Source organism: Pseudorasbora parva, chromosome 5, assembly GCF_024679245.1.
Source record: "Pseudorasbora parva isolate DD20220531a chromosome 5, ASM2467924v1, whole genome shotgun sequence".
NCBI classification, from domain to species: Eukaryota; Metazoa; Chordata; class Actinopteri; order Cypriniformes; family Gobionidae; genus Pseudorasbora; species Pseudorasbora parva.
The window spans coordinates 21,238,050-21,251,727 of NC_090176.1; the positions used below are offsets into that span (position 1 = coordinate 21,238,050).

At 35.4% G+C, this 13,678-nt stretch overlaps 1 protein-coding gene across 1 annotated transcript in view; it reads right to left on the reverse strand.

Annotated features, from left to right (window-relative positions):
* Positions 1-13,678, reverse strand: part of mgat4a (alpha-1,3-mannosyl-glycoprotein 4-beta-N-acetylglucosaminyltransferase A) — an 83,111-nt gene that overhangs the window by 5,331 nt on the left and 64,102 nt on the right. Inside the window, exons 8-13 of the mRNA XM_067443490.1 lie at positions 10,256-10,331; positions 4,904-5,018; positions 3,787-3,917; positions 3,433-3,540; positions 2,554-2,747; positions 417-495 (exon numbers count right to left, since the gene is read on the reverse strand). Coding sequence (XP_067299591.1) covers positions 417-495; positions 2,554-2,747; positions 3,433-3,540; positions 3,787-3,917; positions 4,904-5,018; positions 10,256-10,331 — 703 coding nt within the window. The remainder of the gene's footprint in view (positions 1-416; positions 496-2,553; positions 2,748-3,432; positions 3,541-3,786; positions 3,918-4,903; positions 5,019-10,255; positions 10,332-13,678) is intronic.

Genomic DNA, 13,678 nt, shown 5'->3' on the forward strand with positions numbered 1-13,678 from the left:
AATCACTTAAAGAGCCAGTGTTCAAGGGCCCAGCGCCATGATAACAATAACTGAGAGAAATATTTGTATACAATGAAAAAATAATAAGTAAATCAAAGCGCACAAACCCATTTATACAAACTCGGATGTATTACCGGCCTCATTTATTCAAGAAAAGTCTCCAAGAACAAACATCAAAGCCCATTTGAAGGCATTTTAAGCTCTTTATCACAGCAGGATGGCAGTGCACCGCCTCATTACCACAGGAGCTCAACCTGCGATTGACTAAAATTAGCCCAGGTGGCAGCGTACACAGGAGACCTACACCAGATATTCCTGTCAACCTGCTCTTGTTAAGACTCTGACAAACCTGTCACCCTGGGGCTTGTTTGGACATTTAGAGGAAACCATATAAATATATATTTATTTATTTTTACCGAAAAGGGCAGGATCTCGACAGTAGTGTTCTCTATTCTGTCTCCTGGGTGCTCTTGGTTTCCACTGCGAAAAAGGAACCTGCCAATCAAAGGCTGATTGTTAATGAATATGCATGTACAGGCACAAACTCTTGAAAATTCGTCAACACGCATGTACAAACACTTGCAGGACATGGACAGGCAAAGGCAGAGTCTATCTCGCACTGAACGCACACAGATAAGGGGTCTCTAAACAGGCCCCTACTTGAGCTGCTAATTTAATCCAGTCACACACGAGTACATTAACACTTCGTCTTGTTAGTAATGTTTCTACTCAGAAGAACACATTGAACAGGTCAAGGCTCTGTTAGACAAAGAAAAGCATTACTATCTGTCCGCATCTACAGTATAACTGAAATGCTCCTCATCTCTCTGCCTCATGCTTGATGTCCCAGGACCAGTGCGAGAGAGTTTTGGGCCGTCAAAAAATGTAGTATTTAGTACTTAGGGATGCACCGAAATAAAAACTTTTGCCGATATTGATAAACGATAATTCTTTATATTTGAAAGCCGATAAACGATATACATGTGCTGGTCATATAATTAGAATATCATCAAAAAGTTAATTTATTTCACTAATTCCATTAAAAAAGTGAAAGTTGTATATTATATTCATTCATTACACACAGACTGATGTATTTCAAATGTTTATTTATTTTAACTTTGATGATTAGAATTGACAACTAAGGAAAATCCCAAATTCAGTATCTCAGAAAATTTGAATATTACTTAAGATCAATACAAAGAAAGGATTTTTAGAAATCTTGTATGGCATAGTCAGTATGTGACAGAATTGAGTTTTTTTATACATGTCAGCAACTTAATATTTGGTTGGCTGACATTAGCCCCGACCAGACTTAACGTGTTTTTCAGGTTTAAAAAAAGCAAGGCCTTTTTTGGTTGATGTTTTTTTAAGGTAACCATCACCACAACAGAAGACCCGCCTCAGTGTTTTTTTTCTTGCAACTTCAGTTGCAAAAATGGAGGTGCAACAGGCGGTTAAAATGCAGGGTCACCTGGGGGATATAAACAGCACACAAAGCACTCACTGCCAAAATAAAACTGTTTAAAAAAGGCACATCTCACTGCAAAAAACGCATTCTCTCTGATCGGGGCCATAAAGTGTTTTTTAAAATTGCAAAAATGATGTAGAAATGATCACAGCAGTAGGTATGGTTTTTTTTTTTATAAATTGTTTTTACAAATTTTAACAATTAGGTTCCCTTTGTTAAAATTAACTGCTTTAGTTAAGCCAATACACTATTAAAGGGATAGTACACTCAAAATGGAAAACTGTCATCATTTTCTCACCCTCAAGTTGATCCAAACCTGTATACATGTCTTAGTTCTGCTGTACAAAAAGGAATATATTTGTTCACATTTTCCTCCTTTTTGTTCAGCAGGACCTTTTCCTTTTTGGGTGAAATAGTTTTATCTGTTAATATTTTTTAATGAGCTAACATGAACTAACAAATGAACAGTTATATTTTAATTAACTAACATTAACACAGATTAATAAATACTGTGACAAATGTATTGCTCATTGTTAGTTAATGCATTACCATATTTAGCATACTATGCTAAAAATACAGGCACTTCTGGCAAGGCAACCAAAAATTCTATGTGCTGACCTAGATTTGGCCAGGAATACATGTTTATAAGAATAATTATTTGCAACAACAACAAAAAAATCATCTTATTTAATAAGAGTTCTGTGTATCTGCTCAACAAGGTTGTCTCTATTACATCTCTCTCCATCTTCTTCCTCTCCAGAGGTTTTTGGTTACAGAGTCTTATTTTAGAAGCTTCTCATTAGCCACCTCTACTCCCCCGTGAGGACAGTGAGACATGGAGACGTGTGAATGATGTCTTCTGATTAGAGCTCTGTGAACATCACTTTTAGGGGAAGGGGAGGACTACAGAAAGAAATAATTTGGGTGCTTGTGTGTGTGTATATTAAAGCAAAATATATAAAAATGCAGCACTGGTACGAAGGTTGGCCTGAATCTCTCTCACACCTGCCCAAGGTCATCAGGCCATCATTACCGCCCAGCCCTGTAAATGTGTGTGTATCTCTCTCAGTTGCAGACACACTGACCTTTCTATGTTGACAGGCCGATCAAACCTGAACAAGACATAGTCTCCAGCCATTGGAGTGATGGCCCAGAAGAAATCCTCGCCCGTGTAGGTCTTCTCAAGTGTGTGGCCTTGATACACTTTAAGAGAGGTGGACACCTCCGCCGGTGGGTTCACATGAATCTTATGCAGTAAAGGTTTCAGGAAGTCTTTATCCTGATTAAATACACAAGTTTTGACTTAAGTCAACAGGAAGTGTGGCCAAACTGATTTATAACAGTCCTTAATAGTAAAAGCAGCAAATGAGATTTGGAAAAAGGTCAGCTATTTAGGAATAAAAGAAACGTTGTGACAAGAAAACAGGATACAGGGGTAAGATGAGATGTTATAAGATAACAGGAAGTCAAAGTATCTTTGTATAGAAGAGAATCAAGCTTTAAGAGCACACTGTAAAAAAAAATAACAAAAAAATGTTGATACAACTTAAAAAAGTACGTTTTTGTGGTGCCTTAAGATATCAAGTTTAGTCAACTCAAATTCCCAAGTTGTCACTTAGTACAACTTAACATTTTTCTCTGTTTTTTTACATTGCAAGAGGTACAATTTGACAGTTGTGAAAGGTCATGAAGATGTAGCTAGTAATAATACCCATCTCAGATGTTTTGATCGTAAGTTGTCAGCGATAAATACATGTGTTCAAATATGGTTTTGGACTACGATACACTAAAACTACATTTGTAATGTAAACAATAATTTGCCCTGGATAACAGATGAAGGCTTGTCTACTGGCAAATCACCAACAAGGATTTTAAACTTTGCTGGTTAGGTCATCCAAGGATGATGTTTATACTAGGAGTAAACAGTGGCTAGAGAAAAATAACAGTCATGAAATAAGAGTTACCGTGAGTTTCTGGATTTTCCCAGCAAGGGAGGAGTGCAGGCCTACATGCTGAAACAAAGAGGGCCTGAAACGAATGCGCAGACTCGACTTCTGTCTCTCACAGTGTTTCTGAAGACAGAAATAATGAGGAAGACACCAATATTAAACTGTAAGAATTAAGGAATAAAAATGGGGTAAAAGTTATAAACAGTGACAATGTGTGTTTGTAGAGAGAAAGTAAAATCAGAAAAACAAGTTCCTGTTCTGCTCAGATGAGTAAAAAAAAAAAGCAACTGCCACTGCCTGTTGCATCACAGCAGCGGAGAGTTCAGGGTCGCAGAAACACGCACTCGCAGACAGAGAGGATTAACTTACGGCATCTTTCTCTGGGTTGCATACTTTGACCCAGAGTATGTGATCTAGCAGCCAATCGATGGGCTTCTCCTTATAAAACATGAAGATAAACTCCACGATGAGATTTAGATCTGGGGCTTGGAACATTTTACCTGAGAGAACAAAAAATATATATATAATTTTGATTTTAAAAAATATTATTAAAAAGTTTGGGTTTTTTTAAGACAAAGGCTGCATTTATTTGATCAAAAATAGTAAAATAAGGCATTCTATTACAGTTGACAGCACTCATTTTAATATATTTTGAAATGTAATTTATTTCTGTGATGGAAAACATGAATTTTGAGCATCATTACTCCAGTCTTCAGTGTCACATGATACTTCAGAAATTCTAATATACTGATTTGATGCTCAAAAAACATTTTTATTGTTGTTGAAAACAGCAGTAGTGCTGCTTAATATTTCTGAGTTAACTGATTTTTAAAAATTATTAGATGTATGGAAAGCGTTTAGTTGAAATAGAAATCTTTTGCAATGTTAAAAATATCTTTAAATTTCACTTTTGATCACTTTTTATACTGACACAAATGGATTTACAAACAATGACAAGGTCTTAAAAAGAAACACTCAACAACAAAAAATCTGTCATCATTTACTCGCCCTCATTTCATTCAACTAGATTCTACAAACTAAAATAACTTTGCAACAACATGTCAACTTATTCTACTAACCCTAACCTAACAGTAATAACACCCTAATGAGAGTTAGTTGACATCTAGTTGCAAAGTTACTTATAGTTAGAAAAATGTCAAATGTGGATCATCGAAATAAAGGAGAAGCTCCTCGCTGCAGCCTGCGGTGGACATCCAACTCAGCCCTCATCCAAGAGTGATGTCAGAGGCCCCACCCATGTCCAAATATGTCAGACCAGTTCATATGTTTTTTTTGTGCCTCTGTTGTATGGCAAAGAGCAGTGGGATCATTCTTTAAAATCTTTCTTTCAGTGTTCCACAGAAAAAGGAATGCCATACAGGTTCGGAGCTTCATAAGGGTGAATAAATAATGACAACTACACAAGTAAAGCGATTTCTGAATAGCCATTGAACAAATACAGATATTAAAATTATAGAAGACACACCAATGAAGCCCAGCTGTGAGAACTCAAGGATCATCCAGTCCTCAGTGGCGAGCTGTAGGGCAAAGTTTTTCATTGTGGCAAAATAGTTGGGCTTGGCAACGATGTCGTCCTCTAACTGCAAGAACAACAGGAAACAGACATGAATCATACAGAAGGGTTCATAAACCAAATACATCTACTGACACAAGCTGCACCTACTAAAAATATCACTTCTAACTAAAAAATCAACCCCAAGAAATCACGTCACACACAGACATTCTTGCCACTATTATAAGCACACAAACACTAAGTTAAAGCATGTTGTCCTATACCCTTGAGTAATTTGAGTTCCAAAAAAAACATGAAAGCAATACCTTTCCCCACTCCTAAGGGAGCACAGCGTGTTTTGAGAGCACAAAGACATAGAGACACTGGAGAGATTTATTGGCACAGCACAGAGAAAACGACACCCAAAACAAATGAATGAAAACATTCAATACAGTGTAACACACAGACAGTCAATACAGTCCAACACACAGACAGACAGAAGCACATGACAATGAGAAAAACATAAATGAAAGACATAAATGAACAGGAATACATGATTATGCTTTTTTTGTCTTTGGGAAATTGTGGATTTTGTGGCAAGAAAGAAATTGAAAAACACTGTTGAAAAGTGGATCGACTGAGCACCAAAACACACTTGTAGCCAATCAGCAATAAGGGGCGTGCAGTATCCACTCATGAGGGGGGAGGAGAGTAATGGCAGAGAAAATACAAAAATCCAGAGGAATATAACCCTAAAAAGAAGGGTTACGATCAGGCAGGTGGTAGGGGCCTCTATAATATTGAAGAAGTGTCCAGCACTGGAGAGACATTAAGAATAGTGACCAGAAGGGGACATGTTTGGTTCACTTCATTTTGTCCCGGCCACCACGAGATAATAATTTGTGTGAATGTCATACTAACTCATGAGATGATTTTTTTCGAGGTAACGAAAACCTTCTGTCGTGATAATATGTTGAGGGAACCATATCTTTTTCTCATGGCCATGATTTATGTTGAGGGAACGACATCTTTTGATAAATTTCATTTGAATCATTGCTGCCTAAAAGCAACACTGCGCACAATACTATATAATAGGCAATATGTTTATTTATTAATATCTTAATTCCACACTTTTTCTTAATTAAAAATAAATATTATTAAAGGCCAATCCATTTCTGATAATTCCAGGTTGCTAGTCATGCAGGTGGTTTTCATATTTAAACTACTGAGAAAAACATAATTCCCTCAACAAAGGATCGAGGCCACAACATAAGGATGTCGTTAACAGTCTTGGGGTAATGCATTACAAGTAACTTGAGTTACTTTTTCAAGTAACTAGTAAATTAATGCATTAATTTTAAAATGTACAACAAAATATCTGAGTTACTTTTTCAAATAATCAACGCAAGTTACTTTGTTTTCACATTTATTGACTGGTAAACTCTCTTGTTGAGAAAAATCATAAGTGCAAAGGCGTTGTGTGTAAAATAATCTTTTCTAATCTCACTTTAGAGTCACAAAAAGATTCAGTGTTCCTCAAAATTAATAAAAACAGTGAAATGCAAAATTAGAATACTATGCAAACCTCCACTAATTAAATATGCTAAATAAAATAAAATAAATTATGCATTGAAAATCACTTTAATTACCAAATGTAATTACTGCTGACCTTTGATTTAGTTCAACCCATTAGCAAAAATTACTTTAGATTTTGTTTTTATTGCTGAAGTAAGAGTTACATTTGCCCCAAAATATAAATTTTGTTATAAAGCCCAGCAGGAAAAAAAAGTAAAGCAAAAGTAACGTAACAAAATTGTGTGTGCGCGTGTGTTCAAAACTCACTGCTCTTAATGTGTGTGCACTAACTTGGATGGGTTAAATGCAGAGGATAAATTCAGAGGCCTTTACGTCACTTCACTTTAATGACAAATTAAATGACCCTCATATGTGATATTGTTTATATCCTTAATAGGCATGTGCCGATATCAATTTTTCATTTTGCGATTAATTGTTGATCTTTTATCACGGTATACGATATTGAAATAAATTGCAAAAAAAGTGTAGTCATATAGGATAACAGCTTTAAGAACTATTTCTGTAATAACAAAAATAACCAAATGTTTAAATACAATAATACAATGCACTAAAAATATATAAAGCTCTGGAAAAAATTAAGAGACCACTTAACATTGAGAAATCAATGTTAAGCTGTCTCTTAATTTTTTCCAGAGCTGTAAAAGTAACATTTTCAAACAGAGTAAAGTGCAAAAGAATTAGGCTATAAAGAACGACAGGTAACAAATTACATTAAGGTCTCATTATTTAATGCATTAACTAAGATTCATTTGGTTATTAGATAACTAAAGCCGCGTTTCGACCACAGGAACTTTACCCAGGAACCAGGAACTTTGGGTGGTACTCGGTGTGGTTAGACCGCAGGAACCAGGGTCTAAATGTATAAATATTTCCCCCTCCAAACGGCCCTGCTCGCGAGGTAGTACTTTTTCAAAGTTCAGGAACTTTCGAGGGCGGGACTTGGGCACTGAACATGCTGATTGGTTCAAAAAAATGAGATTTGGCTGTACAGTCATTCTGGAGAAAACAGTGATGTTATCTGCTTATTTTAATTTATCATATAGCGACAATGTTGGCAGATCTGTATTATAGTTTATAGAATTAATTAAAACCTAATTCATACATTTTATTTGTATAATTAGTTGAATAACTTTGATCATAATTTTAGTGTCCCCAACTGAGCAAGCCAAGCCAAAGGCGACAGTGGCAAGGAACCAAAACTCCATCAGGGCATGATGGAGAAAAATAAACCTTGGGAGAAACCAGACTCAGTCGGGTACCAGTTCTCCTCTGGCATATTAACAAACAGTGTATGATTATTATTCTGGCAACCTTACAGGTCAGAAATCATATTAGATCGGAATATTCAAAATTTCAGGGAACCAGGTATGCTTTTTGTGCATTTTGTCTAGCATTTTCGAAACATGCTCGTCGGACCAAATATTGATGAGGCACTTACCTCCTTGTTGCTCCACGTTTGCCCTCTAACGTTAACGTTATACTCATTTTGGATACACCGATCTTTCCACGTCATCAAATCAGCTGACTTGTAGCGTCACATCTTGTGACATTACATCCTGTTTTTGGTTCGTTTACACGTCTTTGCTCCATGTTGCATTCATATATCAATCGAACCGGACCAGAGTTTGTTTGGAAGCAGACCGAGACTCATCTTTTTAGTGGTCTCGGTCCGCTTGTTTGGTGCGCAGCAGGGTCCGGATGGCAGCGCTCACATATGTTCAAATGAACCGCGCTAACAGAGCAATGTGCCAGGTGTGGCTTGGAACATAAATATAATTTATATTATTTGCATAATGTTTACTGTAACTGATTTGCTGAAAAGCGGACATTCGTTGCCTAGCACTGGGATTATATTTTATATCTTGCACACTGCCAAATTTACCAGTTGGCAGAGGTTTCTGCTTGGTCTCTTATATCATGTTATGGTTTTCATGTTTGTTTGTCCTCCAGGTAGAAACAAATAAGAGGTGTCATGTCGATTTAAATCTGCTGCGACCATGTACAGCTGCTCTGACTGTAGCGAATTCTTTCCCCTGATCATATTCCTAGCTGTAAAATCATTATCACTTCATATAAACAGAAATCCCAAAACCACAAAGTCACGTTCCCATGACAACCGTTACAGAGCCAAAGGGTGTCTTTAGGATATATCCAGATAAGTTACCACAGCAACCCTTGAGTAAAGAGCTTTTGGGGTACTTTATGTCTATCCGATTCTGAACTGAAGAGCTTCCAGTGGGGATCTGGCACACTAACTAGAAACCCTTAACTGAAATATGCACCGCTTGGGAAGCTGACTATAGGAGCAAAATTTTAATTCAAAGATATATTTCATAAGCATTTTAAATTTTACACAATGGTCTCAATATTTTGATAAGGCAGTATATATAAATAGGATCTGTATTACAATCTGTAATATAATTATAATAAAGTTAAAGCTGCAGTTCGTAACATTTTGCAGAACATTGCAGCCGGATCTACTTCTCTCTGTTTATGTCTATGGCTGATCACGCAGGGACTGATCTCCTCCGCAGCGGTACCTACCAGTCTGGCCTAAAATAGTCCCAATATAAATACTTCTTATAAGTGTAACATAATGATTCAGGGTAAGAGAACAACACGGTTTGGAAAATGGATAAATGTTGTACATTCTCATTATATAATTTTAAATCTTGAACACAAAAAAGTTAAGGACAGCAGCTTTAAACAATCATTGAAAATATGCAGCTTTAAAATAATAACCAAAAATGTTGCAAAGCAAACATATCCAATCTTTCAAGCCACGTCACAGAAAGTGAAAGTAAACTTGGTTACTTTCACTCAAGTGGGGGTTATTAAGATGGGATGTGATGTAACTTCCGTAAATAATTTTTACTGCTTACTTTACAGTGAATGTAAAACTTTTTTTTTTTTACTGAGGAAAGTGAAGTGCTGTAAAAACACATGCATCATTGTTCAAGTATTATATACTTTTATAGTTTATTTTTATTTTTATAGGTTTAATGTTCATTTTAGTTCTTTAGTTTTAGTCATTTTATGGGCTTTTGTCATTTCAGTTTAGCTTCAATTTACTTTCATTTTAGTTTTAAATATTTTTTGAGACTACAACTTATTCCTTTCCACCCCATTTTTCACAATATTGTTGGAATCATGTTTCATTTAAGTGTCTTATGTTTTTCCATCTAATATGTATATTTTAGTTTAGCTTTATTTCAAAGCATGACATTCTGCTTAAAAATAAAACTAAAACAATTTAAAAAATATGATTGATATATATATATATATATATATATATATATATATATATATATATATATATATATATATATATATATATATATATATATATATATATATATATATACGATTCTATTTATATGTTTATTTCCAAATAAAATAAAAACACAACACTAATACAAATCGCCTTAAATGGAAGAGAATTCGGACATTATTAAGTACAATTTGAACTTATATATTGACTTATATATTTGACAATTTTTTGTATGTTTTAGATGCAGAAACAGCTTTAAGAAAGCCATGCGTAGGTTGAGGAACTAAAGCTAAGCTTTCAAAACATTGCTCTGTTTGTCTTTGGGGCGGGACTATACGTTTGCCAAACAACAGCAGATGGGAGAGTGTTTTGGGAACCTTTATGAAAAGTCTTCTGTTCAGTGACACTAGTAGTGCAGACATTAAACAATTCACCTTTAAAATTGGTAATTTGATTACCTGGACATAATAGACTCCCTTGTTGACGGCATACATCATTAGAAAGGAATAGTCCAAATTCTGCTTGGTCCTCCATCTATAAAGAAACACAAATACAATACATCATACAAAGGTTAAAAAAGGGAGATACACAGTGTACATCCAGTAGCCTGACATGGACAAGTTTGAATGTGGGAGTTAATCTGTCAATGAGTCAGCTAAAACTCTAATGAAAAACTGTAGATGGCAGGTGTATGATGAATGTGACTGACAGTTTCAGAAACCAGAAACACACACTCAAAAACTAAATAAGGGCAGGTTGAGGCTATAAACAAAAACACATCACTCACATGTATTCTATATAGCCTGTTATTCATTTGTCCTTTGCAGTAAGGGGTTCGGAAGAGATTAAATATTCAAAAAGAATATTAAATACAAAGGGCATCAAAGCCGCTCATTTCCTTTGATCAAACTGAATCAGATGAGTGGATAAGAGAAGAGATTGTGGTACAGAATAAGAACTCAAAATCACACGCACACGCTTGTCAGATGGCATCACTGGGAACGACTTTTAATGCAAGTTGGTTCACTTGGAAGCTATCTTAGCAATTCTTCTGATAGTCTTAACTCAACACTAAAACACCAAAACCAAATGAGAATAAAATGTGTTTGGCAAGTCATAAAAAAAAAGAGATATAAGCCAGTAGCCAAAAACGATATTAAAGGGGTCATATGATGCAAATTTCTTTTTTTCATTTTTCTTTAGTGTGTCATGTAGCTGTTCGTGCATATAAGATCTGCAGAGTTACAAAGCTCAAACAAAGTCTCAAACCAAAAAGAGATCTTCTTAAAATAAAACTCAGCCACGCCTTCCTAAAAAGCTTCGTTTAAACATGTCCCCACATAACCTCTGCCCAAACCGCCCAAATGTATACGCAAATGACTTGATTCACTACCCAAGTGCAGCCTAACAGACCTGCTGTATTATGGGATAATATACTGTATGATACGATTTAAAAGTCTCTTGTGCTCACCAAGGCTGCATTTATTTAATCCAAAATATAGTAAAAACTGTAATATTGTCAAAAGTTTTATTTATTTATTTGAATACATTATAAAACGTAATATTGTTTAAAACAATATTCCTGTGATGCAAAGCTGAATTTTCAGCAGCATTATTGCTGTCTATAGTGTCACATGATCCATCAGAAAACATTGCTGATTTACTGCCCAAGAAACATTTATGATTATTATTAATGTTGAAAACAATTGAGTGGCTTAAAGTGGCTTGAGTGTTTTTTTCCCCCCAAGATTATTTGATGAATATAAAGTTCAAAAGAACAGCACTTATTTGAAATAGAAATCCTTTGTAACATCATAAATGTCTTGACTGTCACTTTTGATCAATTTAATTCATCATTACTGAAAAAAAGTAATTTTTTCAACAACAAAAAATCTTACCCCAAACTTAAACTCAAGCAACACTGAAGTATTTTCTGTAAAACTTCTTTAAAAATAATGTGTGTTGTCAAAAGTGCTATAAAAATAAACTTGAATTGAAAACAGTAGTTTGGACAATATCATTTGGAAAAGAGAAAATTCCTTATTGCGTTAATATTTTTACCATTTAGCTGAATAATTAACTGAAAATGTGTTTACTTGGAAAAACTTGTGTACTTAAATTAGAAATAGATGAAGGCTACATGGCACTAATTTTATTTAATTTGTTACGTATATTGCCATTTAATTTGAATAGCATATTCATGGCTACTGAATATTTCTGCTATATTTAAACTGGCATTGAGAATAATAATATTCTGCATTGGCACAGACTATTTTTCAATCGTGACAACATGCATAGAATCCAAGTTATGAAAGAGGGAGCGTGACACCAAGAGATAGAAGAGGCAGTGAAAGAAAGAAAGAGATACCCAGAGTGATTGAGATTAAATTGAGACAGCTGTGGATGAAAGATTTAGGAAAAGAATGAGATGAGAAGTGGAGTGGAGTCCTTTTAGGACACAGAGAGAGAGAGAGAGAGAGAGAGAGAGAGAGAGAGAGAGAGAGAGAGAGAGAGAGAGAGAGAGAGAGAGAGAAGGAGGGAGTGAAGGAGTTGATATCTTTGACCTTGAGCTTTACTCACTTCCTGTCTCACAACAAATCTGCAATGCCTCCCTTTCTGTCTTTCCCTCCGGAAAATCTCCCTGACATCTCTACCTCTCTAATCACATTTGTGACAGTAAATCAGCTCTGACTCTGGCACTGAAATATGAGATCCGGACTAATCAAAACTTTATTTCACCCTCACCATAGAAATTGCCCACAATTTCTATAGGCCCATAAATAGTCATGTGCACCCGCCACAGTGATGGGCAGCACAAAAAAATAACAGACCGCAAACAACACATCTATGCACACCACCAGTCAAATGTTCGTACACACGTTTTTCTCTCGATCTTAATGTTTTATCTAAATGCTTAAAATTAGATTTGTCGACAAATACAAACAACATCTAAGACCAACTGTTTGCATCTCAACTCAACAGATTGTGACAAGGAGTGATGACTTTGAGGAAGCTTAAATATGAAGTATGTTTAAAATTATGTTTACTATTTTTCTCACTGCCCAATTCTACTGATTTGCAGTCTGATACTGCTCCACTGGGCTGTGATTATGTATGGAATTACCTTTGTCTCAATAAAACTGAACGAAACTTTAAAAAAACCGAACGAAAATATGTCATTACAAAACAAGAAAAACATTGAAAATGAAAAAAATGAACTCAGTCACACAAATGGAACAGGATATTCAGTATGCGTCATTCTTTGTTAATTTTTTTCAAAGATTATTTTCACAAATCGTGGATTGTAAATGCATTGCCAAAGTTTTCGCTTATATTTCTGTTTTTCGTTTGATGTTTGACACAAACCTCTCGTGGGGGCGGGCTTAACAGTGATCTACTCTGATTGGATAAAGAAATTTTGATGGACAGGTGCTCTCTGACCTGCGCATATTGGAATGATCTTGCGGTGCTTTGTATTAGTTCGTAAAGATGAGCTCTCAGGAGAGACATGGAGCGGTGGTGGCTTCATCATTGTCTTCACCGCTTGTTCTTCAAGTCAGCAATAAGTTTGTGTTACTGAAGTAACCAATCGAAAAAAGTTGTATCCATTTAGAGGGTGCAACAGTTCTGGCTTTATGTGACACATTAATTATTTAAAAACGTTTTATGTATATCAACAGTGGCATAACTTTGTTTAAAAAAGTGGGTGTGACGTGTGTGTCTGTGTTGGGGGGGATGATTTATGTTAATATGTCCAGAAATCAATTCAACAGTTCATTATATCTAATATAAACCTCATGTTTAATTCTTGCATCCATACTGAATATCATCAGTGGTTGTATATCAAGAGCAGGGACAGTTTTTAATGCATTTAGGATTTC